Source organism: Neltuma alba, unplaced genomic scaffold (genome assembly GCF_004799145.2).
Source record: "Neltuma alba isolate B1F8T4 unplaced genomic scaffold, ASM479914v2 tig00006003_pilon, whole genome shotgun sequence".
Taxonomy (NCBI): Eukaryota; Viridiplantae; Streptophyta; class Magnoliopsida; order Fabales; family Fabaceae; genus Neltuma; species Neltuma alba.
Genome location: NW_021634310.1, coordinates 26,200 through 48,352, shown reverse-complemented (window position 1 = coordinate 48,352; position 22,153 = coordinate 26,200). Strand labels below are relative to the sequence as shown.

Below are 22,153 nucleotides of genomic sequence, written 5' to 3'. Positions count from 1 at the left end.
GCTTTCACATGTGCTTTACCGATACATGCGCTTTGAATTGGCAACCGCGTTTCGTGCTTTTTCTGCGTTTTCGTCCCCATTTGTCATTTCAAAGATCAAATTATAATCATTGACCCAAACTTTATCAAATTTATGATGAAAACCTTAGGAACCCAAATTATTCCCACGTATCAAATAGATCTTTAATCATATGTTTCTGTAAAATTTATGAGAAATCATAATATATGTTTGTATATATAAATATACACCATAATCAAGTAGGAATACATATAAAATCTTATATGAACTTGTTTAGTGTGCTTTTCCTTTATATATTTGCTTGAGTTGAGCTTGTTTGAATTAATGTTTATGAAAAGGAACTTTTATTCCATCTAACATTTTGCAAACTAAACTAAGAATACAAATCAATTAATGTAATATGGTTTATATTTAGATATTACTTCCTCTAAATAACTAATTTACCGAGATAACTTAAATTAATTATTTATAAAAATATATATATTAATTTTTCTAAAATATTTTTCTTTTATCATTCACATTTGAACTATCTTTTACTAGAAATTTTTTTAATATAAAAAAATAAAATGAATTGAGATATTACATTTAGATCCTATAAGTAATACTATTTGGTTTAAAAATATTGACTTGCTTTTACTCAAGATATTTATATCTAATCATTTTAATTGTACTTCTCTGGTTCTTAATATAAGACTCATTTAATAAATTTAATTAGATTAAAAAAATTAGGTAAGTTACTTAATTATAAGAAATGTAACACATTTTTTCTAAAATATCATAATCATCTTTCTTAATACCCCTTCTTCCTCTTCTACTTAATTATAATTGAACGAGTATCTATAAAGATAATTTAAAAAAAATTAATAAATATGAGAAATAGATTTTATATTTAGAACAAAACTAATTCAATAATTGAGTTTTATATTAAGAACCGGAAGAGTATAACTTAATTGCCACTTTGAGAGGAAGTTGCCGTTGCGGTGAAGTTGACCAATCTTCAAACTTCGTGTCCTCCTTTAACAATTTGAGTGCAAAGAAGAGCAACGTCTGACTCTATGTAATGATCTGTGGATAAGTTTTAATTAACTCTGTTTACAGAAAATTGGAATTTTCATAAGGCCAAAAAGATAACCTTTTTCACTTTATGTTTTCGGCTGTGGAAATGCAAGAGCACTATATGGAGATTTTGAATTCTAGTCAAAAGAATAAGGTTTAAGAGTATGCCCTTTACCACACTTTCCTTATAACATCCAGGCCTTGCGTTTTCACTTTATGTGTCCACTTTATGGCTTGATAAAGTGCAGGTCACTGCATCAACGATCATTAACTAAATATTTAGGCTCATGTCATGAGTCCCCTGTCGCCAAGGTTATCTTGAAGTGGGGGTTTTATTGGAGGCTCTCTACCTTTAGCTTTTAGAATGTGGATTTCCTTAAGGGTGTTTGATTGTGTCTTGCTTCGGTCCCAATTATTGAGATGAGACAAAAACTGAATGGGATACAAGAGTCACGAGACATGACAGAACACGAGATGAAGGTGTCCCATTCCATTCTTATTTTGATATACTTCTCTAATTCTTAATATAAGACCTATTTAACTAATTTAATTAGATTAAGAAAGTTAGATAAGTTAGTTAATTATAGAAACTGTAACACGTTTTTTTTTAAAATACCATAATCATCTTTTTTAATACCTCATCTTCCTCTTCTACTTGATTATAGTTGAAGGAGTATCCATAAGGATAATTTAGAGAAAATTGATAAACATGAGAAATGAGTCTTATATTTAGAACCAAAATCAACTCAACAATTAGGTCCTATATTAAGGACCAGAGGAGTTATTTTTTTCTTAATTTCATAAATTTATTTTATTTGTCATTATAATAGTAATATTATAATTTTTATGATCATGTTGTTATTTATCATTTTTTTGAGTTATATAATTTTTTTAGTGGATATTTTGAATTTTTATTTTTTCCTCTTTCAAAAGGAAGCTTTTTTCCTCAATCAATGTCTGATTATCATATTTTTACTAATTTTTGAATTTTTTTTGTATAGTTTTTTTTAGCTGAATTTTTTTGCATAGTTTTACCATGGGTTTTTTTTATACTCCAATGCATTTGATTTTAAAATCAAAAAACTCAATTCAAAAAAAAATATATTAACCTCTAGATAAATAACAAGGTAAACTACTAGTTGAATGTATTACATTATTTATTTATGGGTTATCATAACATCTAGATAAATATTTACATTCAACTAGCAAGCTTGGAGAATAAAATTTTTTATTTACCCCTTTATTTATTACAAGGCAGTGAAGAATTTAATAAAAAGAAAATGACGAGCTAACTTGAAGCAATGAATTCCTTACAAATGCTAGTTTCCAAAATATATTATAATTCATTACCTCTGAAAAGTACTATACACTATTACACCAAAAATTAGCCATTAACAATTAAATTATCCAATAAACGAGTCTATTGAGCAATGATTTATGCATACTACATATACTCACAATTCATTTTATATATTAATATTATTTTAACTGATTATTAAATCTGGCAATTCAATTTTTTTTTTTTACCATTCTTGATCTGAAAATTGTATATTTTTTAAAGACAACTATGATGGATAGTGTTTCCATCGGAAAGAACCAAGCCGATGTGGATGCTTCTCCGTTTCGATAACAAAATCAAATTCTTTAAACTCAAGAATTATACGTAAATTTTGTATCTGAGCACAAGTAGTCACAAGAAATAAATAAATAATGAGCTATTTGGGAGTGGTTTCTAGCAAGAGAATTGAGCAGAATCACAAAGATAAAGATAGCATTTACACAGTACCGTTGAGAGAGATCTTATAGTGCTGGAGCATTATTAGAAGTGGTATTGGCACGCCTACAGTCACACGTGCAGAGATTTCTAGATCCTTCTACTACCCGTTGAGATCTTCGCAAATGAAGCTTGATGTTCACCACTTTTCCAGCCAACTGTTGCATCCATCACGCAACAGAAAACATCATCGTTATACTCACAATACACAAGACAAATGCACCGCTCTTATAACATCAACACACCATTAATATGACGCAAATCCTAAGAGTGGGCCCCTTGTAACACAAACCACCTCAAAGTGGTGGTGATTAAGATCTGATTATGTAGCTCTTCATTGATACTCATTCCGGTTCTAAATACAGGAATTAATTGAGGGGGTAAGCTTTGGTCCTATATATAAGGCTTTAATCCATTTTATCTCTCAAGATTATAATTTCTTCTCAAACTATTTCTATTAATTGCATATATTAAAGGAGGTAGATTCCAATGCAAATGATTAAATGAGGTATTTTACAAAAACCAACACATGTTTCACAAATAACTAAACTAATTTCCTTAATCCTGATCAATTATCTAACAACTACATTTAGGAACGGAGAAAGTATTTCTAGAGATCTTCAATTTAAAATTCTCTAAATTTGGAGGAATAGGTGGAAGAAATTGACAAAGACTAAAATAGGGTGACACACCTAAGATACACATGGCTTACTATTAGGTGCTTTATGGGATATTTAAGTGGGTTGGGTCTCCCATTTCGATAATCAATTTCTGGGAGAGGGTTCTCCATCTTACTAAAAATACTCGTCGGAAACATGTATAATCAAATCAGTGTTTAAAGGAATAATCTTGAACAAAATGCGCAGAGAGAGGATCATATGCCTATTTTTGGGACTTGGGATCGTGTATCATAACCATTTGTAATAACCTGAGCACAATGACTTTAATCCATGGATGCAAATACTTCCATTATCTAAGGACTCAAACTACTAAAAGGAACCTAACAAAATCTTTAAAAAATTATAGTACTCGCTACGGTGTTCAAGTAAGGTCCAATCAGACTCATTCTAAATTAAAAAAGCTCATGGATTGCTACAGTTCGGTCTGTCATCCATCGTCAGGACGAAACCTAGGATTATCCCAATCACCACCACAATATTTTATTGACCCTGTATTAAGCGTGCATTGCATCTGGAAAAAATCTAATGCCATGCCGGGGAAAATATTAAAAGAAACCACAATAAGGGAGCTTTAAATGCATAAGATATAAACAAACCATTCTCCAAACCAAGTCTTCAGGACCCAACGGTTGAGCTGGACTAGAATACAGGAAATGCCTTGAATACTGAAGAAAACACAATCAAAAGAATCAACATCCAGAAAGACAAAGGACAAAATATTTTCTGAAAAAGTATAAACAAGAGCATTTATTTCTTTACATTACAAAATGGATTACTCTAGAATATATTTTAGACATAACCAATTTCCAAGTCTCATGCGTATAAATGATACTTAACACCAAACAATACCTGTGCAAATTGATTTTAAAAGATAACCATCCATATTTTGCAAGATACACAGCAAAAGAATCAAACAACAAAGTTCTAAATAAGAATTACAAAGTCAAGAAATAACATGATCACAAACCTTGGCAAGATTTTGTTGCATTTCTTTGATAACAGCAGGGCTAATGCCTCTCAAATATTTCAAAAGCCAACCTTGTTTTACGGCATCATTAGAAGAAACAAACATTGCTATCTGAAAATATGCAAAAGGAGTCAGACTCTTAGCAATTTCCCATTGAACAATCAAATAAAAATATATTCTAAGGCTTCAACAATTAAATTGGCCATATGACACACTTGACAACACAACCATATGACTAAGACAACCATCACCAATGTCACGTCTATAATGATAAATCTGCTCTGTTTTCAGCCAATGGATCAATAAAACAAAAGTACCAAAACTGAATCATACCCACCTTCTTCTTCTTCTTCTTCTTCTTCTTCTTCTTCTTCTTCTTCTTCTTCTTCTTATTATTATTATTATTATTATTATTATTATTATTATTATTATTATATTGTCAGCATAAATATCCTCCTATTAGAGGTAATCCTATTTGAGGTACTGTCGGGCACTAAATCTAAGGACCTCTCTCAGCGGGGATTCAAATCTTGGTTCACCACATTATGGGAGACTAGTCCCTTCCATTAGACTTAGGCCCTGTTGGTTCCCAGCTTATTATTTTACTTAATTCATATGCGTTTAAGTGATTAAATGACAAAGAAATAAATCCTTAAAGACTAAACAATATTCCTCTCCAGATTGGCAGGTTTCTCATAGGCAATATGAATAAGAAAGCATTTTCCAATAAAGATGCATCCATAAAGTATCTTCACAGGCATGTCAGCCATCAACACCACCTCAACACAGTGCCAGAACATGTAAGACAAAACATTCCCTTTTTGGCTTGGATAGCAAGAAACCCCAAAAAAATGGCCCCAAAAAAAGTACAATGAGACTATACACCTCATCTTGATGAGATAATAAAAAAACTTTCCCCATGATGTTGCATACAAATAACATATCAAACAACATTTTATATGACAGACTTAACCGAAAATAATGGAATAAGGTTCACAAGTATTTAAGATTTAGAATAATGCTGATTGCATTTTTCTTGGACATAGATGAGCGACTGAGAAATATACTAATGCAAATAATATACACCATGTTGAGATGTGTTTTAAATTTTTCTTTGAAATTTGACACGTTAACGTGTTTGTATCCGACGCTTCATAAATACATTAAGCCATTATATGCTTGCTATAACTATATATGCAGACAGACAAATAATGCAACAGATATAACAGAGCAACTTGCCCACATATTCCATGCTAAAATAAAGCCAGCAGATCAATTAGGCTACCTAACTAGCAACCTCGCAAGGCTACATCTTATTTAACAATTGATTAATATAACATTTTACATCTAATTAATTACTTGACGCCCCCTAGATATGAATCTATCAAGGGAACTGACATGAATGCATACACACCTTCCTGTAGTCAAGTATTCCTTCAAAAGGGAGCTCCAGTTCATCACTAATTATTACAGGAATGCATCCACTAACAACAGCGTCAAATAATCTAGCAGATGATGGAGTGTCACCAGCAGGACTCATGCAAAATAGAGACCTGATCCATAGAAGGAAACAAAATAATTACCACAAAGTATGTAAACATGCTAAATATTTTCAAGTGTTTAATCTAGATTACTTGCGCATGCCCCTTTGAGCTGCTTCTTTTCCTCCCTCTCCAGCTGTTCCCTCCTCTATAACTACATCATCAGCTCCACTTAACTCTGCAACAAGTTTAGAACGTATTTTTCCTCCCTGAAATTGCAAGATGAAAATGAAATCAGCCAAACCAAAATATAAAAATAAACAACAAATCCATCAAGAAATGTTAGCCCGCCAAATCATATGAATGACTAAACTTTTAAGCATACGTGCATTCATATTTTCAGTTTTCCACCACATAGCAGCAAATGAATAATATAAGCAAATTAAATTTTACAAACACCATCCAGTAACCTTGATTGAAAATCAAATAATCTAAAGGATGCAAATGAAGTCACATGATGCTGCCCGATTCTTGAGGGACTCAGATAGAGTCAAAAGTGCCTAGAAAATTACAGCTGGATACCGGATAACACCTTTAAAGAAGTGCATTTAAAACCATGGCATTTCCATATACCAAAGCCACTCAAAAGGTAGTTAAGTATCGCAAGAAAAAAGGTCTACAATCAAAATCTTTTAATCAGATAAATCAACAACTGATATGCTATAGATACATGAGGCTACAATTTCCATTTCAAGAGTTGATTTTGATTAAGCCTAAACTAAACATGATCAAGATAATTTGACTTCCAAAAAGAAACAAAGTGATGTTCCATGACATAGATAACAAGTAAAGTAATCACATGAAGAACAGTAGAAGTCTCGAATTATTACTTCACACAATATCTACCTAATTACCACAAATGATGGCCCCAACAATAAGCCAGACTAATGGGTGAAAACATGATTAATTGATTTGAAATTAGTACATTATTTTATTATTAAAATAGGATGTTATTACTCATAAGCGGTTATGAAAAAAAATAAACAATTACTCAGTAACAAGTACAATAATTCTTACTTTCATATTTTCAACTAGTAGCATGCTTACCGCATTTCTTTTAAGCCGACCACGAAAGAAAAGCAATGTACTTCTCTTTGGATTTGTTTCAGATAAACATTTGGCATCACATAAATCAAGATTGGGAACATAAGGAAGAATCAGGTCCTTCTCAAGATAAACCTGTCCTGGCTTGTACCTACAAGATAAGAAAGATCATCAGGGCCAGTTTCAAAGACTAAAATTTTGATATACAAATTTAAATGGAATTTAGGCATTCACCAGTTTCCTGTGGAATCCATATCTGGCAACAGCCAGATCGCATTCTTCATGAATCGGCGAACAGTTTTAAATGACCAGGGATGATGCACCGGAAGTATGTGGTCTCTTCCACCAGAGCGCTTCCATGCGGGTTGATCTTGCACCCACTTCAAAGCTTCCTATGCCCACAATTAAGAGAATATTACAGATAGAAGACATAGTGAATTATTAATAAGGAAAAAGTTAAATTACATCAATCATTCATATATAAAGCACAAGGGATACAAATAGTTCCTGTTAAATATGAAAAATGGCTTCCCTGAAGGCCCCAACTATCAGGAGAATAATCATAAAATTTGGAAAAAAACACATTGATCAGTATGCTGCTTTTTAAATATATTCATAGTGGAAAATCTGAAAGGTGAAAGCACAAATTACAATACAAGAACAAGAGACAAAACACAATTTACAATACATGCAAGGGGCAGTGAAAAAACAATATGAACCCACATAAAATAGGCATCTGAGCTAGCTCTTCTAGCTCCACAGTCTAACTTGATGGGATTAAGTTATATGGTTAAAAGGCAACAAAAATGGACCAAATGCTAAGTCTTTCAGAACAGAGAGGTTCTACCCTGCAAGTTTCTGAATAAAAAAACGTATCAGAAATGGATTATAGGCTTGGTCCAAGGTATACTAAACAGCAAACTTATTTCAAGGGTGGAATGACAACAGATTTTGGATGAAATTGCACATACAATTTAGCAGAAATGATTCCTGCTAATAATAATTCTGTAAATTTCATCTTAATTGATTTGAAAAGGCTTAATCAATACAGATTCTTTTCACTCCCCTAAAAAATGCAGGAATTGTTACCATGGAACTACGAACTAAAACTACTAAATCAAAAGCAACTCAGTTGATAGAATTTATAAAAACATTCTTCAACAGCATCCTCCATAGGTTGGCTATTACTTAAAGCACGCATGAAAAGAAAGGGGAACCAATTAAAACATTTAATAAACAAATGAAATGTGAATAATTCTAAGCACTATTTCTTATTAAGAAAAAATATTACCACAGAGACAAAGAAAGGACAGCATAGTAGTTATAATGACATAAAATCAAACCCGTGTGGATATAAATCATAACTCAACAGTATTAATGCTTCACCTGTGCTAATAAAGTAGACCTTTTTAACAAGAAGGTAAGGAGAGGGGAGATCACATCATACACAATAAGACAACCTAGTTGTTTTTCATTTGTGCTTGCTTCTGGAGAAAGAAAAAAACAGGGAAAAAAGGACTTAATTTACAGCCCGGCGTTAAATATTGGAGGAAGACACAAGCAAATAAATTGATTGCTGAACCAAGAATTAGTGAGACTTGCTGGCACAATTAACATAAGATATCATAATGTTGTAACTAGTAGCAAATCAAAGTGTAACAGATGGACCAACTGAGAAGACAAATATTTCTGGTCATAAGCCATGGGAGAGAACTTGCAACAGTGAGAACAATCAACTAATGAATATAAAAGCAACACATGAACCTCCAAAAAGAGAAGGCAACTTCTGAGTGAAACCAGTTAACTGCTAATTCATAAATGCACAACTTTCATGCAGCAGGAAAAGAATTTCTTCATTGTCATTTATAATCAAGCTCAAAGGTACCAACACAGACAAGGGACAACAATGAGCTGGAAAAAATACACTCTTGGAAGAGCACTCACACCCTATAAAGTGCCTTGCATTGTTGTTTCTCCATCAGGAAGAAGCTTATGGTAGTGAAGAAGGGTATGTAGAATAAATCTGCCTCCTCTTGCCGATGAACTCTAACAACAGTCTTTAAAAGTCTTTCTGATTCTGGAGCAATCAAATCTGCCCAAAGCCAATAATCAATGGAGTGCTGCATTGACAACAGATTTCGCTGATTAAAGAAGAGATTATGGGAGAGAGAGGAGAGAGAAAAGGACATGGAAAGTTATATAAAGCAATCACACAATACCAACAGAACAACATAGTCCTATATCCCAAGATTTACATGTAGGGAAAGAATACAAAGAAGATATTTCTAATACGTCAATTCAGTACAGATGGCTTTCTTCCCATAATTTCATAGAATAAGCGTTCTAAAATTACAAAAGGATTAAGACAATCATTTCATTATGTGTTCTCCGTTAGCTAGATACTAATCCGCGACAAAACAGCCATTCAAATAGCATGAGATAACCTTGAATACCAGTAATGATAACAATAACTTCGAGAAAAGTAAACTTGATTGTCTAATGATTTCAATCCTCTTTCACGCTATTCCTTATATCATCACATAGTTAAACAAAACATTCTCCTAGAGGAAAACAATTGCACAATAAAATTCACAGAGCGAAAAAGAGAAAGTACAACGAATATCATTGAAAAACAGAAACTAGTTGAGTTGTGATGGTACCTGTTCGATGAGACGGTGCACTGGACTGCCATTGGAGGTCAGATTGTCGGTCTCCTTGTAAGTATTCCTAAACAGCCAGAGCAAATCATAGGTGAATTTGCTTGGCATGTTATACACATAAACCTTAAGCGGCAAACCCACAGGATAGTAAGGATCTCCATATAACCTATCCATCTCCATTTCATAAATCTTATTATCCAGCTTTCTCACCTCCTCTTCCCCAGCTTCCCCACTCACAGTATCATCGCGACCGAATGTTGATCCAGTAGGGGCTTTACGTGTGAGGAAATCCTCTAGTGAGGCCACAAATGAAGTCTCCACATTAACGTTAGGGTTCAGAAACTGTGAACGCACAGATTGGCGCTTTGGAGAGGGGGAAAAGAGGAAGAAGAGGAGGGAGAATCCGAGAAGCAAGAGACCGAAAAGGAGGATTCGAGATTTGGATCTTGGGACATGCTTTCCTGCCATTTTTGCCTTCTCTCTATCTCTCTGCAAGATTGGTGGTGAAATAATCAAATAAACTTCAAGGTAGAGATTCTGATGAAGAAGCTGATCTTACGAGCAAGACTGAAGCACCGAAGCATCTGCGTTTGGATCTCCTGAAGCTCCGCGAAAGGGAAAATGGTCTTCAGATTATTAAGTGAAGAATCAGTTAAAAAAAAATTAGATTTTTTTTTTTTACCAGAGGTGAAAAAAATTAGAATTAATTATAAAGATTATTAGGGAAAATATGAAAACCAATAACTTCTGAATAATAAATTGGAACGAAAATTGCAACAAGGGACGGGGAAAATGATCATAAGGCACGACAATAGTATTTTAGGCATAATTTCAAAAAATTAAATTATCTCTGATACTTAATATAAAACCTATTTAATTAATTTAATTATTTTAAAAAAGTTAGGTGAGTTGATTAATTATAATAAATATAATTTTTTTTTTCTAAAATAGCTTAGTCATCTTTTTTTAATGTCTTCTATTTCTTTCCTACTTGATTATATATGAAGGAGCATCAATGAAGTAATTTGGAAAAAATTGATTAGTATTGAAAATAAACTTTACATTTAGAACCAAAATTAACTTTATAATTAGGTCCTACATTAAGAATCAGAAGAGTAATTGTATTTTTATTGTATCATCATTTGTACAAAATATTTGTTACCTTGAGTAAGACATGTTTAGCAAGAAAGAATTGTCATAAAGTCTCAAATAAAAAACATAATTATTAAAAAAAATTAATAATAACATAGTAGCTTATAATGATAAGTTTTAAGGTGGTAAATGACAATTCCTCACTTATCATTAGTATTTAGTGTTAATTATTTTTTTAAGACTTGTTTATAATTCTCCCACTTATCAACTAGACAACTTTAGTTTTAGACACATCAACTATAGAAAAAATTAAAAATATAAATTATTTTAAAATATGAAAATACCTATCATGAATGATTTATTATCATCAGTCATGTCATGTATGCTACACCTTAATTAAGAAAAAATATTTTTGTTGTAATAGAACATGACATGATTCCATCGATCTTAAATGAAGATATCACATTACTAATGATACTTTCTTTATACTCGGATGTTACAAGATAACACTTTGTTTCTATAAAAATATCACAGGGAATTGCCTATTGTGAATGATTCACTATGGTTTTTTTTTTTTTTGGATAGCAAATGCAAATTTCACATTAATTGACAAAAGCAAAGGATCCAATCATATTCAGCAGGTCTCTTACATCCTTAAGGAGATAGTTAAGTTCCCATGGGACCGTGCTACCAGTCATTAGCAGTTTTACCTGAGAAAGTTTAAGCACCTACTTGGATTGCCATTGAAGTACCAAATGTGTTTTTTTTTTTTGGTGGTAGCACCAAATGTGTTTTGGAATTGACAAAAATCTAGTTTGTGAGTGAGTTAGAGTTTTTGGATTGTTTGGTTGGTTTTTTGTGCAAACAACTTTTGCTTTAAAAGTTGATTATGCTGAAAAGCTAAAATTTTTAGCTTTTGCAGCTACATTTAGGAGAGAGAAAGCAAATGAGAATGAAAAGAAAGATAAAAGTATTTAAATGGATCTTATCTCGATCCAGTAATTTAATTTTTCAGTAACAAGTTAATTATTTTTTCATTTATTATTTTTCTTAAATTTTAATCAAATTATATACATGTGATATATTGTTTTAGGTCCTTAATATAATATCTAGAAGACTAATTTGAAGAGATTATATAAGCTAGATAAATTACTTGATTATATCATATGTCACATAATCTCTCTAAAATATTTATGCATATCACTAGATTACAAATAAATATATTAGTCAAGTAAATTAGTTCGGAGAAAATAATACCTTTTTTAATTATTTTATATCTGAACTTACTTTTTTATCACTTTCCAAACAAGTTTCAATATATCAAACTGGCTTTTATAAAAAGTCAATTTAGACATAAATCACATTACGACTTTTGTCCTAAATCACGTTTGCAAAAGTCAAATAGAATAAAATTCATTTTTGCCCCCACTAATCCAAGTTTACAAAACAAAGGAATAGATCAAGATTGTGACGCCTGTGACACCTAAGGGTGAGCATTCGGTTTTTCGGTTCGGTTATCAGTGATAACCGAATAACTGAATAGAGTAAATTTTAAATACCGAACCGAAACCGAATAACCGAACTAACCGAAACCGAATTAACTGAAAATTTCGGTTCGGTTAACCGATTAACCGAAATATATAAATATGAAAAATAATTTTAAATTAAAAATAATAATAAAACACAATTATAACCATTAATTAATAAATATTTCGTCATTCAATGTGATTTATTATAATAATATTTATTATAATCATATTTGTTGAATATAAATATATTTAAAAAGTTCACATATACCCACATATATATTTATTTCGGTTATTCGGTTATAACCGAATTTTTTTTCTACTAACCGAACCGAACACCGAAACCGAATTGTTTAAAAAATAAAAACCGAATATATAACCGAAAACCGAAATAACCAAACCGAAAAACCGAAATTAAATTCGATTCGGTTCGGTTTTCAGTTACGGTTTGGTTTTGCTCACCCCTGGTGACACCAAGGTCCGATGGGAAATGACAAAGCAAGCTCGCTGGAGAGTTAGCTGCTGCAACTGAAGTTTTCCCTTGGCAAGATTGGGAGAAAAGCAACATGAATTTAATTGTGTGTGAGCAAAAGACATACGAACATGTATTTCTATTCGTCGCTGTCTTGATTTTCTTGCAGAAATTGGAACAAACCAGTACTGATGTGCAATTATGACCATCACTTGGATTGGGACGATAGGATGCTGCAAGAAATACCATTGGATATGCTTCTCTGAATAGTGAGACTCACATCTCTGATTCTTCAAGGTGCTTGTCATTGCCATGGAGATGATTTGAGGAGAAGAAAACTTCTGTCCTGTGTGACAAATTTGATTCCGAGCTAACCACAAACACTCCAACAAATAGAAAGGTAAGCAGCACAAAAGATGGGCAGAAGTAGTAAAGGATAAAATCCAAAGATTAAGCCACTGGGTAAAGGTCCAATCCGAATGAGAGTCGATCCTAAGACCAGTGATTCACTATTCTTAGTTATACCGACTATGCTAGAATTAGGTCAGGGAAACTTTGGTGTTATAACAGAGCGTCACATGATTTCACTTTGTGAATCAAATGGGCCTAAATGAATCTCCTATGTGTTGTATAATTTTCTTGAAATAAGCTCAAAAAGTGCATTGATAAGTTATTATACATTTTACTTGTTATTTTTTTGGTCTTATATTAATTTTTGGAGTACAACCATTCAAGGAAATTTGTATTGTTTTTAGTGGAAATTAGAGGTGATAGAAAGTGGTTCATTTTCTTCATCTCCTTTTCAACCACAAAATGACAGGAATACCTATAAGTTTACCGCATTTTTAATCACATTTATAACATCTTATAAATTATAAGAAAAGTTAATGTGTACATACACCTATAAGTTTACCCCCGTTTTTAATCAATTTTATGTAGTTTTTTTTTCGTTAGGTCCTTAAAGTTTAACTACAAAAACTTGATTAAAAATCGGATAAAAGTATAGAGATTTGCAAATTAATTTTTTTCTTAATTATATATATTTATTAATAATCACATAACATGGCTCAATCGACTCCATTAGAGATTGAGATTGAACAGAGGTTGCAGCAAAGTTATTTGAGGGGCTGAAAGGATTTAAAGGGAAAATAAGTATTGAGATAATATATCAAAATTCAAAATCTTATCATACTTCATTACATTCCCATAAAAAGCTAATTAAGCTACACTTTGTTTTTATGTTTAAGAATATTATAACATATATTATGCCCCCCAAAAAATTATGTGTATCGGGCAACCGACGAGCACATAATGTATGGTATGCCATGCCATTAAGTGATGCAAGCATATGCCTTATTTGGTGTGGTAAATAGGTGAAGAGATACGTTATATTGTCATGTAGACGACAATGACTTGTTTGGTATATATAAAAAGATAAAAGCGCATCTAGTACTTTGATCTTATTTCCTAAATATATTTAGTATCTTGATCTTATTCAGATACGTTTAGTGTATTGATATTATTTTTTTGTTACATCTAGCACCGTAATCTTTAAGGTGTTCGATGCACTAAAAATAAAATCAGAGTGTTATATATACTGTACAAAATATCAGGATACTAAATACATTTAAGGAAGAAATATCATAGTAACGGATGTACCTCTTACTGTGTATAAAATTCAACAAAAAGGACTTTCTCTTTTATTTGATAAGAGGTAACTTTCTTTCCTTGCCTTGGAAAGGAAAATTCTATAAAAAATTCTTAGTTATAGGAAATCCAATTTTAGTGACCAGAATGCCCTCCAACTTTCATCAAATTCAGACCATGCCCCAACCAAACATATGTGGTCTCAATTCGCATCCACGTCTGACCGTCACCCTCCCTCACATCTCCTCGACTAGCCTCTTCCTTCTTCTCCGGAGAATCAATATTAAACCCACATGGCCTCAGTGCTGATGACGGCAGTTGTGGTTTTATCAGCAATAATAGTAGCAACGGTAGTTACTTCCTACATTTCAATGTGTTCCTTGCTGTTATTCACATACCTTTGATAGATTTTCTTTTCATTTAATTTGATGGGAAAATTGATTATTTTTCGACCATGGTATTAAGGTCTTTTATATTTTAAAGCTCTCCTATTATTCAAAATCTAATTTTACTCTCATTTCAATTTTCATTTCATTATTAAAATTCCATCATGATGTTTTATATTCCTCCAGTCTTAAATATAAGATCTATGTTATAATGTAATTTACACTATAAAATGAGTCTTATAATTAGGGTCGAAGGAACTACCATAAGAAAAGCAACATTTTTTTTATTGAAGAGACAAATTATTCTGTGAAAAAGATGGAAATAATTATATATCTCAAAATCTTAAAAATTCCTAATCTACCGAAAACAAAAACAATGAACTCTTTTTTTATACTCTTCTGATCCTTAATATAGGACCTATTTAACTACTTTAATTAAATTAAAAAATTTACTTAAGTTAGGTAATAATCATAAATATGACATGTTTTTCAAAATAGCCTCAGTTAAAACTTCTTTAAAAAACTGACATTTCAAAAAATGTTTTAAATTATTTTATTAAAAATAAAAATGGTAGAATTGATGTATGTGTGGAATTAATGAGTAATAACTACTCACTCACTTTATAAAATATATAGGTATCTTATTAATGAGTAATAAGTATTATTGTGGTATTTAATTATTTAATAGGGATAATTTAAAAAAATTAGTAAATACTACCTCCGGTCCTTAATATAAGACCATATTTGACTTTTATTTTGGTCCTAATTATAAGACCCCAATCCACTTTGTCTATCATATTTATGTATTTTTTTCCAAGATGGTCCCTCTAATAATTGTAGTCCTAGCCAATATAGTTGATTAGCAAGGATATTTTAGGAAAGACATTATCTATTTATTACAAATAACTAACTTAAATTCTTTCCTTAATTTCCTCAAATTAGTCAACTGGGTCTTATAATTAGGACCGGAGGTAGTATGAGAAATAGGATCAACATCAATCTTCTAATTAGGTCCTATATTAAGGATTAGAGAAGTACCAAAAAAAAAAAAAGGAAGAATCACTATGAAGTCCCAAATAAAAAACATAATTACTAAAAAATCTTAATGACAATAAAACAGCCAGTACTAACAAATTTCAGGATACTGTCATTAGAACTTACCGGTAATTATTTCCTTTCATTGAAATCTCATTGTAATTCTCCAAAAAAAAAAACAATAAACTCTACTTATGAATGCAAGCACGAATCAACAAATCTGAGTATATAAAAATATTAAAAACAACTCACCATATCATATTCATAATGTTTAGAATGTGAGTAAACCAAAGGAGATTGGTAAGGAGTCGAATACAAATTTAACGAATAGGACTTTTGCAGCTTTTTATCAACCTGTTGCACAAAAAATATAAATTAGGGCTTCATTCATAGGACAATAAATTGAACACAACTTTTCTTTTGAGTCAATTTTATACGCTAATATACTTTATTAATAAGTTATCCAATTTTTTTTAATTTAACTGAAATTATTACCAAATCAACCTAAATATAGCCTCCTTTTGTTTAGATTAGCCATAGTAAAAGGTGTAAAATTAGACTAAAGCTAGACATAATTTCTATTAATTTGTTATCAAACCATGAACAATGAAGATTAATGAAAATATGAATCAAATCCACGTTAAGAGACTATTTATAAAGAATAAATAAAGCAATCTGAAACACTTTTGTGAAAACAGAAAGCTAATAAGTTGAATATAATAGAGGAAAAAAGATATATAGTTGAAAAGCCTTACCTTGAAATATCTAGGATAGAAAACATGGTCATGTCAGGCTAGAAATTCTGGATTCTGGACAAAAGTCAAATGAAGAAGAATATTGTTAATTGATGATGTTGAAACTTGAAAGCTTGAAATGTTTTTGAGATATCCAAAGATGTGTTAATATGAATAAGAAATTGTGAATTGATTTCTTGAATATTCGAATTATTATTGAATATTAGAACATTCATGCATATTCAAGAACTGCATTGCACTTATTCCAACTTAATTAGGTGCATTCCCAAAATTAAAGATTCATGGATGTATTTGGTAATATATTTAATAATAAGTCAAATTCATGTATATGGAGGGACTTTGCAAACATGATTCATAAAAGCATAAATTAAGTTCTTTGAATCTTGGGAGTTCATAAATAAATATCACAAAGCATGAAAGGGAGATTAAAACTTATATATATTGCCCAAAGGAAAAATTAAATATTGAAATTTAATGACATGTATTTTCAATTAAATATTAAATATTCAATGTATGAGTTGTTCTAAGTGCATGAACGTTATAATTAAGTACATGAACATCATTCTAATTACACCTCTGACAATATTGCTTTAATTGAGGGAACGTCCATATATCTGTTAATATCTCCATAAATACTATTTATAACTATAGATATTTTCATTTTAAAATCCAATTAATTACTCTCTCTCTCTCTCTCTCTCACACACACACACACGCACAAACACATGAATATAATGTGTGTGTCATTATTGTTCCCTGACGCAAGCAGAGAGCCAAGCTTTATTAGCAGCAATATTTTACATTGTTTAGGCACAGTTGTTACCCCCGGGGGGGGGGGAGATGGAAGGTGGTGAATGGGCATGGCAATGGCGGACGAAGGAGATGGTTTGGTCGGTGGCAGCCATTGTCGTGAGCTTGATGGTGCTGATAATATGGGAGAAGCTGTGGTTGAAACCTAGAAGAATCAGATCAATTCTGGAGAAGCAAGGGATCACAGGACCAAAACCTAGTTTCCCCATGGGAAACCTCTCTGAGATCGAACACATTCAATCACAGTTCTCCAGTAATCTCTCCTCTACCTCACAACCTGAACAATGGTTTCACTCCCTTCTCCCATATCTCCAACGTTGGAGAAAACAATATGGTACGTAAGTGTCTGTTTGTCTGTCTCTATAGCATCACTAACCCTTAGTTAGGATGAGAGGAAAATAGAGGAAAGAATATTATAAGGAAAAATTGTAAAAAAAATATAGCAAAAATATTTTTTTCACTATGAGTTTTCCTTTATAGTATTCTCCCCACTATTTTACTCTCATTATTTGATACTAGAGGGGAAAGAACATTAGGAGGAAAATCTCCCAACAATAATACATTTTTTTAGGGTTAACATCATATTTAGTACTGAAAATTTGACTTCATTTTAGTTTGGGCTTTTGAAGAGTAAAACCAAAACAAGATCAAATTTCAAGAATTAAAGATGATATTAACCCGATTTTTTAATTTTTGTAAATTTTCCTTCATGGGGTTCTCTTCCCTCTATTTTCCTTCTATTTTTCCCTCAATCCTAACTAAGCTAACGAATGTCTTAATATCTATCAATGTGTTTATGATGATCAGGTGCAACATTCATGTACACTACTGGACATAGGCAACATCTACAGGTGGGAGATCCCAAACTGCTCAAAGAGCTAAATCGGTTAAAGACATGGGATCTTGGTAAGCCCACACAACTCACCAAGCATTTAAAGCCATTGCTTGGTTCTGGCATTATCACTGGCAATGGACGCTACTGGTCTTTTCAGAGGAATCTTATCGCCCCTCAGTTTTACCTCTCCAAGATTCAGGTTGTATATTCATTTCGCTTCCACTTGTTCTATAATGCCCATTACTATTTCTGATTCTAATTGTAAGAGTGTAACAGGGGTTTTAATCCATTTTATTTTTCAAATTTATGAATTTTTTTCTTAAATTCTCTTTTTTTATCGTACATATTAGAACTTCTTTTATTACAGTCAGCCCCAAAAAATCATGAAATTTCACTGCCCTCTTGACCAAAATTTTATGTATGAGAGGACAAAAATACCCTTATTTTATTCGAGTTGCGAATTGCCAAATTTGAGTTGTTCATTCATCCATTAAATTTATAAAGATTTATAATTCAAATTCAGTTGTTTGCAACAAGAATTCAGTAATTTGCAATACAAATTCAGTGATTTACAACTCATAAAATAATAGTATTTTTTTTCTTCTTACACATAAAATTTTGGCCAAGGGGTGACTATGAAATTTCAGAATTTTTGGGGAGTTGACTGATGTCAATTGGCTATTGAAGAGTTTATTAAAATTTTTCGTAATTTGTAATGTAAACGATTACATGGGTAATTCACTATCGTATATTTATTATAAATAACCAATTTAAACTAAATTTTTTAATCCCTACAAATTATTTATCTAGTTCTTAAGTAGCAGTGTTTGTCGTGGAATTTGCAGAACATGGTGGATTTTATGGAGGAATCTACAAAGACAATGATCAAGAAATGGGAAAGGATTATAGAAGAAAATGGAGGGGAAATGGCAGAGATTGTGATTGATAATGATATGAAGGAACTCACTGGTGATATCATTTCCAAAGTTTGCTTTGGTGGGTCTTATGATATTGGCAATCAAATTTTTTCCAAACTTACTGCCTTGCAAAACGCCCTTGCTAAACCCACCGTTGTTATCGGACTTTTATTCCCCAGGTTTCATTCATTTTTCCCCTTTATCTTTCATCTTTTTTCCTTTCTATTTCATCGTCTACACACACACACACAGAGATATATAAACAAACCTGCATTTTGTTCCCAGAATTCTTCCGACCAAGGAGAACAAAGAGGTGTGGAGGTTGGAGAAAGAGATAAAGGAGCTGATTTTGAAAGTGGTTCATAATCACAAGTTACATAACCAAAGCTCTAAAGATCAGAATCAAAAGGATCTGCTTCAGATAATTCTTGAGAGTACAGCTGATGATGAGGAGAAGAACAATAATAGGCGTGGTGCATGGGGAATATTGAAGAAGTTCAAGCATAAACGTGATTCCCAGAAACTAATTATGGATATCTGCAAAAATATCTACTTTGCAGGATCTGACACTACTGCTGTTTTACTCACTTGGACTCTCGTTCAGCTCTCCTTGCACCCTCAATGGCAACATCGTCTTCGAGCTGAAATTCTCGAGACCTTCCCCAACATATTGCCTCACTGCTTTCGTGATATGGACAAACTTCGAAAGATGAAGCAAGTTGGTAACCTAGACCTAGCTGAAACATTTGACATAGTCTTTAATATCTCCTTAAACTGCATTATTAAATGTGTGATACGGTTCCTCTAGTAAAACTATTTAGAGACCTTAGGAAACACTAGAAAGCGCAGAAAATAAGATAAGTTAAATGTTAGAAGAAACTTGTTTCTAGATCCTTAGCTAAAAAAACACAACAATGACTTGATCATATTCTTGCAATCTAGAAGTATTCTACCCAGAATTCTTAATTCATAACTTTCCTTCTTCCACATCCAGCAATTGGAAGATGAATGCCATGTAGGATGCCACTTGGCATGCCACCCGTTATTTCTAGGTCTCATTTCTGGTGGGGCTTCTCTCCCACTTGATGACCAGTGTCATGTAAAGTGATAGAAATATCCTCTGGTTCATATGACTATGTGACTCAAACTAATTCCATAATGTGGTATTGTTTTGTTGTAGCTATCAATGGTGATTCAAGAGACTCTGAGATTGTATGGGCCAGGAATAAGAGTTTCAAGGGAGGCATTTGAAGAGGTGAAGGTAGGAGACATGGTGGTGCCAAAAGGAACTTACGTTTCGGTGTTCATAAGTGCGATACACAGAGAGAAAGAGATGTGGGGAGAAGATGCAGATGAGTTCAAACCGGAGAGGTTTGAGAGAGGAGTTTCAGAGGCTTGCAAGTATCCACAAGCATACTTACCATTTGGACTCGGAAATCGAATATGTGTAGGCCAGAAATTCTCCATTACAGAAGCCAAGATTGCCCTCACTCTTCTCCTCTCAAACTTCTCCTTCTCTCTTTCCCCTAATTATCGTCACTCTCCTTTCTACAATTTGGTCCTCTCTCCCAAATATGGAGCACCCCTTCTGGTTACCAAGCTCTAGTAGTAAGTATTATGATATGTATGGTTATCATATATACTATCACCCTGGCTAGCGGCTTTCATGTTTCTTTATATATCTATCATTGTGCAATGGTCTTGTAATATTATAAAGGGAGATAACAAAATATTATGCAGAGAAAGCTTATTTCTTGTCTTTAGATTTATATATTTCTTGCTCTAACACCATTGTCCATATAGAAAACATGCCTCTGATTCTTGCTTTCTGATCTTGAACCCACTTATATAAGTAGAATAACTTGGATTCTAACTTTGGTTTCATAACCAATAGCAGGAAAAACAATGTTTCTGTTTTTATGTTCTCCACATGTTGCCTCATTAAACCACACATGCTCACGCACTTAAAGGAAACGATTTTTTTGGTACTGTGCAGTTTTACGTTAGTAATTTTATTACTAAAAATCCCACAATAAATGAGAAGGAATGACAAGTTCTAATACAAGAAATGACTCACTTGTGAGATTTTTTTAAATGACTAGATTATGTGGGGTTACATAGTGATTTTCCCATGGTTTTTTTTTTTAATCCTGCATGGTATAGTTGTGTCTAGAGGTGAGCATTCGGTTTTTTAGCTCAGTTTTAAGTGATATCCGAATATAACAAATTTTAAACACCAAATCGAAACCGATTAACTAAACTAGTCAAGACTAAATTAACTAAAATATTTTGACTCGGTTAACTGATTAATCAAAATATATAAATGTAAAAAGTGATTTTAAATTTAAAAAAATAATAAAACACAATTACAACCATTAATTAATAAATATTTCATCATTTAATGTGATTTATTATAATATTATGTATTATAACCATATTTATTGAATATAAATATATTTAAAGAGTTCACATATATCCACATATATATTTCTTATAATAATATTTATTAAATATAAATATACAATATATTTATTTTGGTTTTTTTGGTTTTGATTGAATTTTTTTCCACTTACCAAACTGGACATTGAAACTGAATTATTAAAAAAAAACTGAATGTGTAATCGAAAACCGAAATAACCGAATTGAAAAACTGAAATTGAATTCGGTTTGGTTCGGTTTTCAATTATGGTTTGATTTTGCTCACCTTAGCTGTTTCCACCTTTTTCTCAAACAAAAGAAATATATTACCTACACTTTCAATATTCCTGCAAACACATCTTATGCTGAGGCTAATATTTTCATGAAATAATTTTGCTTTTTGGGTTCAAATAAACAAAAAAGGGTATGTTGTGTGGATGGTAGCATCTGCAAAATAAATAGTTAATCCGAGTCACATCCTAAAGACGCTGTCCTTAAGAGCTATTCTGCAACCACCAGC

General features: G+C 32.0%; 2 protein-coding genes across 2 annotated transcripts; one reads left to right on the top strand and one right to left on the bottom strand.

Annotated features, from left to right (window-relative positions):
- Window positions 1-2,662: 2,662 nt before the first annotated feature.
- On the bottom strand, window positions 2,663-20,543 carry LOC114749247 (probable arabinosyltransferase ARAD1). Its single transcript, XM_028937741.1, has 11 exons — window positions 20,537-20,543; window positions 19,338-19,340; window positions 9,741-10,227; window positions 9,027-9,200; window positions 7,315-7,472; window positions 7,084-7,231; window positions 6,130-6,245; window positions 5,910-6,048; window positions 4,496-4,606; window positions 4,125-4,193; window positions 2,663-3,006 (listed from the first exon to the last, which is right to left on the bottom strand). Exons 3-11 carry the CDS (start codon window positions 10,206-10,208, stop codon window positions 2,875-2,877), a joined length of 1,515 nt encoding a protein of 504 aa, XP_028793574.1. The 5' UTR covers window positions 10,209-10,227; window positions 19,338-19,340; window positions 20,537-20,543; the 3' UTR covers window positions 2,663-2,874.
- On the top strand, window positions 17,494-20,821 carry LOC114749248 (cytochrome P450 714C2-like). Its single transcript, XM_028937742.1, has 6 exons — window positions 17,494-17,716; window positions 18,271-18,497; window positions 19,144-19,394; window positions 19,501-19,933; window positions 20,210-20,314; window positions 20,396-20,821. Exons 1-6 carry the CDS (start codon window positions 17,494-17,496, stop codon window positions 20,819-20,821), a joined length of 1,665 nt encoding a protein of 554 aa, XP_028793575.1.
- The last annotated feature ends 1,332 nt before the right edge of the window (window positions 20,822-22,153 follow it).

Bases quoted from the DNA above. Each gene is read 5' to 3' on its own strand.
- LOC114749248 (XM_028937742.1), top strand. From the start codon at position 17,494: ATGGAAGGTGGTGAATGGGCATGGCAATGGCGGACGAAGGAGATGGTT. The intron at 17,717-18,270 runs GTAATCTCTCCT...TATGATGATCAG, and splicing joins CATTCAATCACAGTTCTCCA to GTGCAACATTCATGTACACT. The intron at 18,498-19,143 runs GTTGTATATTCA...TGGAATTTGCAG, and splicing joins TTTACCTCTCCAAGATTCAG to AACATGGTGGATTTTATGGA.
- LOC114749247 (XM_028937741.1), bottom strand. From the start codon at position 10,208: ATGGCAGGAAAGCATGTCCCAAGATCCAAATCTCGAATCCTCCTTTTC. The intron at 9,201-9,740 runs GTACCATCACAA...TTGTCAATGCAG, and splicing joins TGCACCGTCTCATCGAACAG to CACTCCATTGATTATTGGCT. The intron at 7,473-9,026 runs GTGTGAGTGCTC...TTGTGGGCATAG, and splicing joins AATGCAAGGCACTTTATAGG to GAAGCTTTGAAGTGGGTGCA.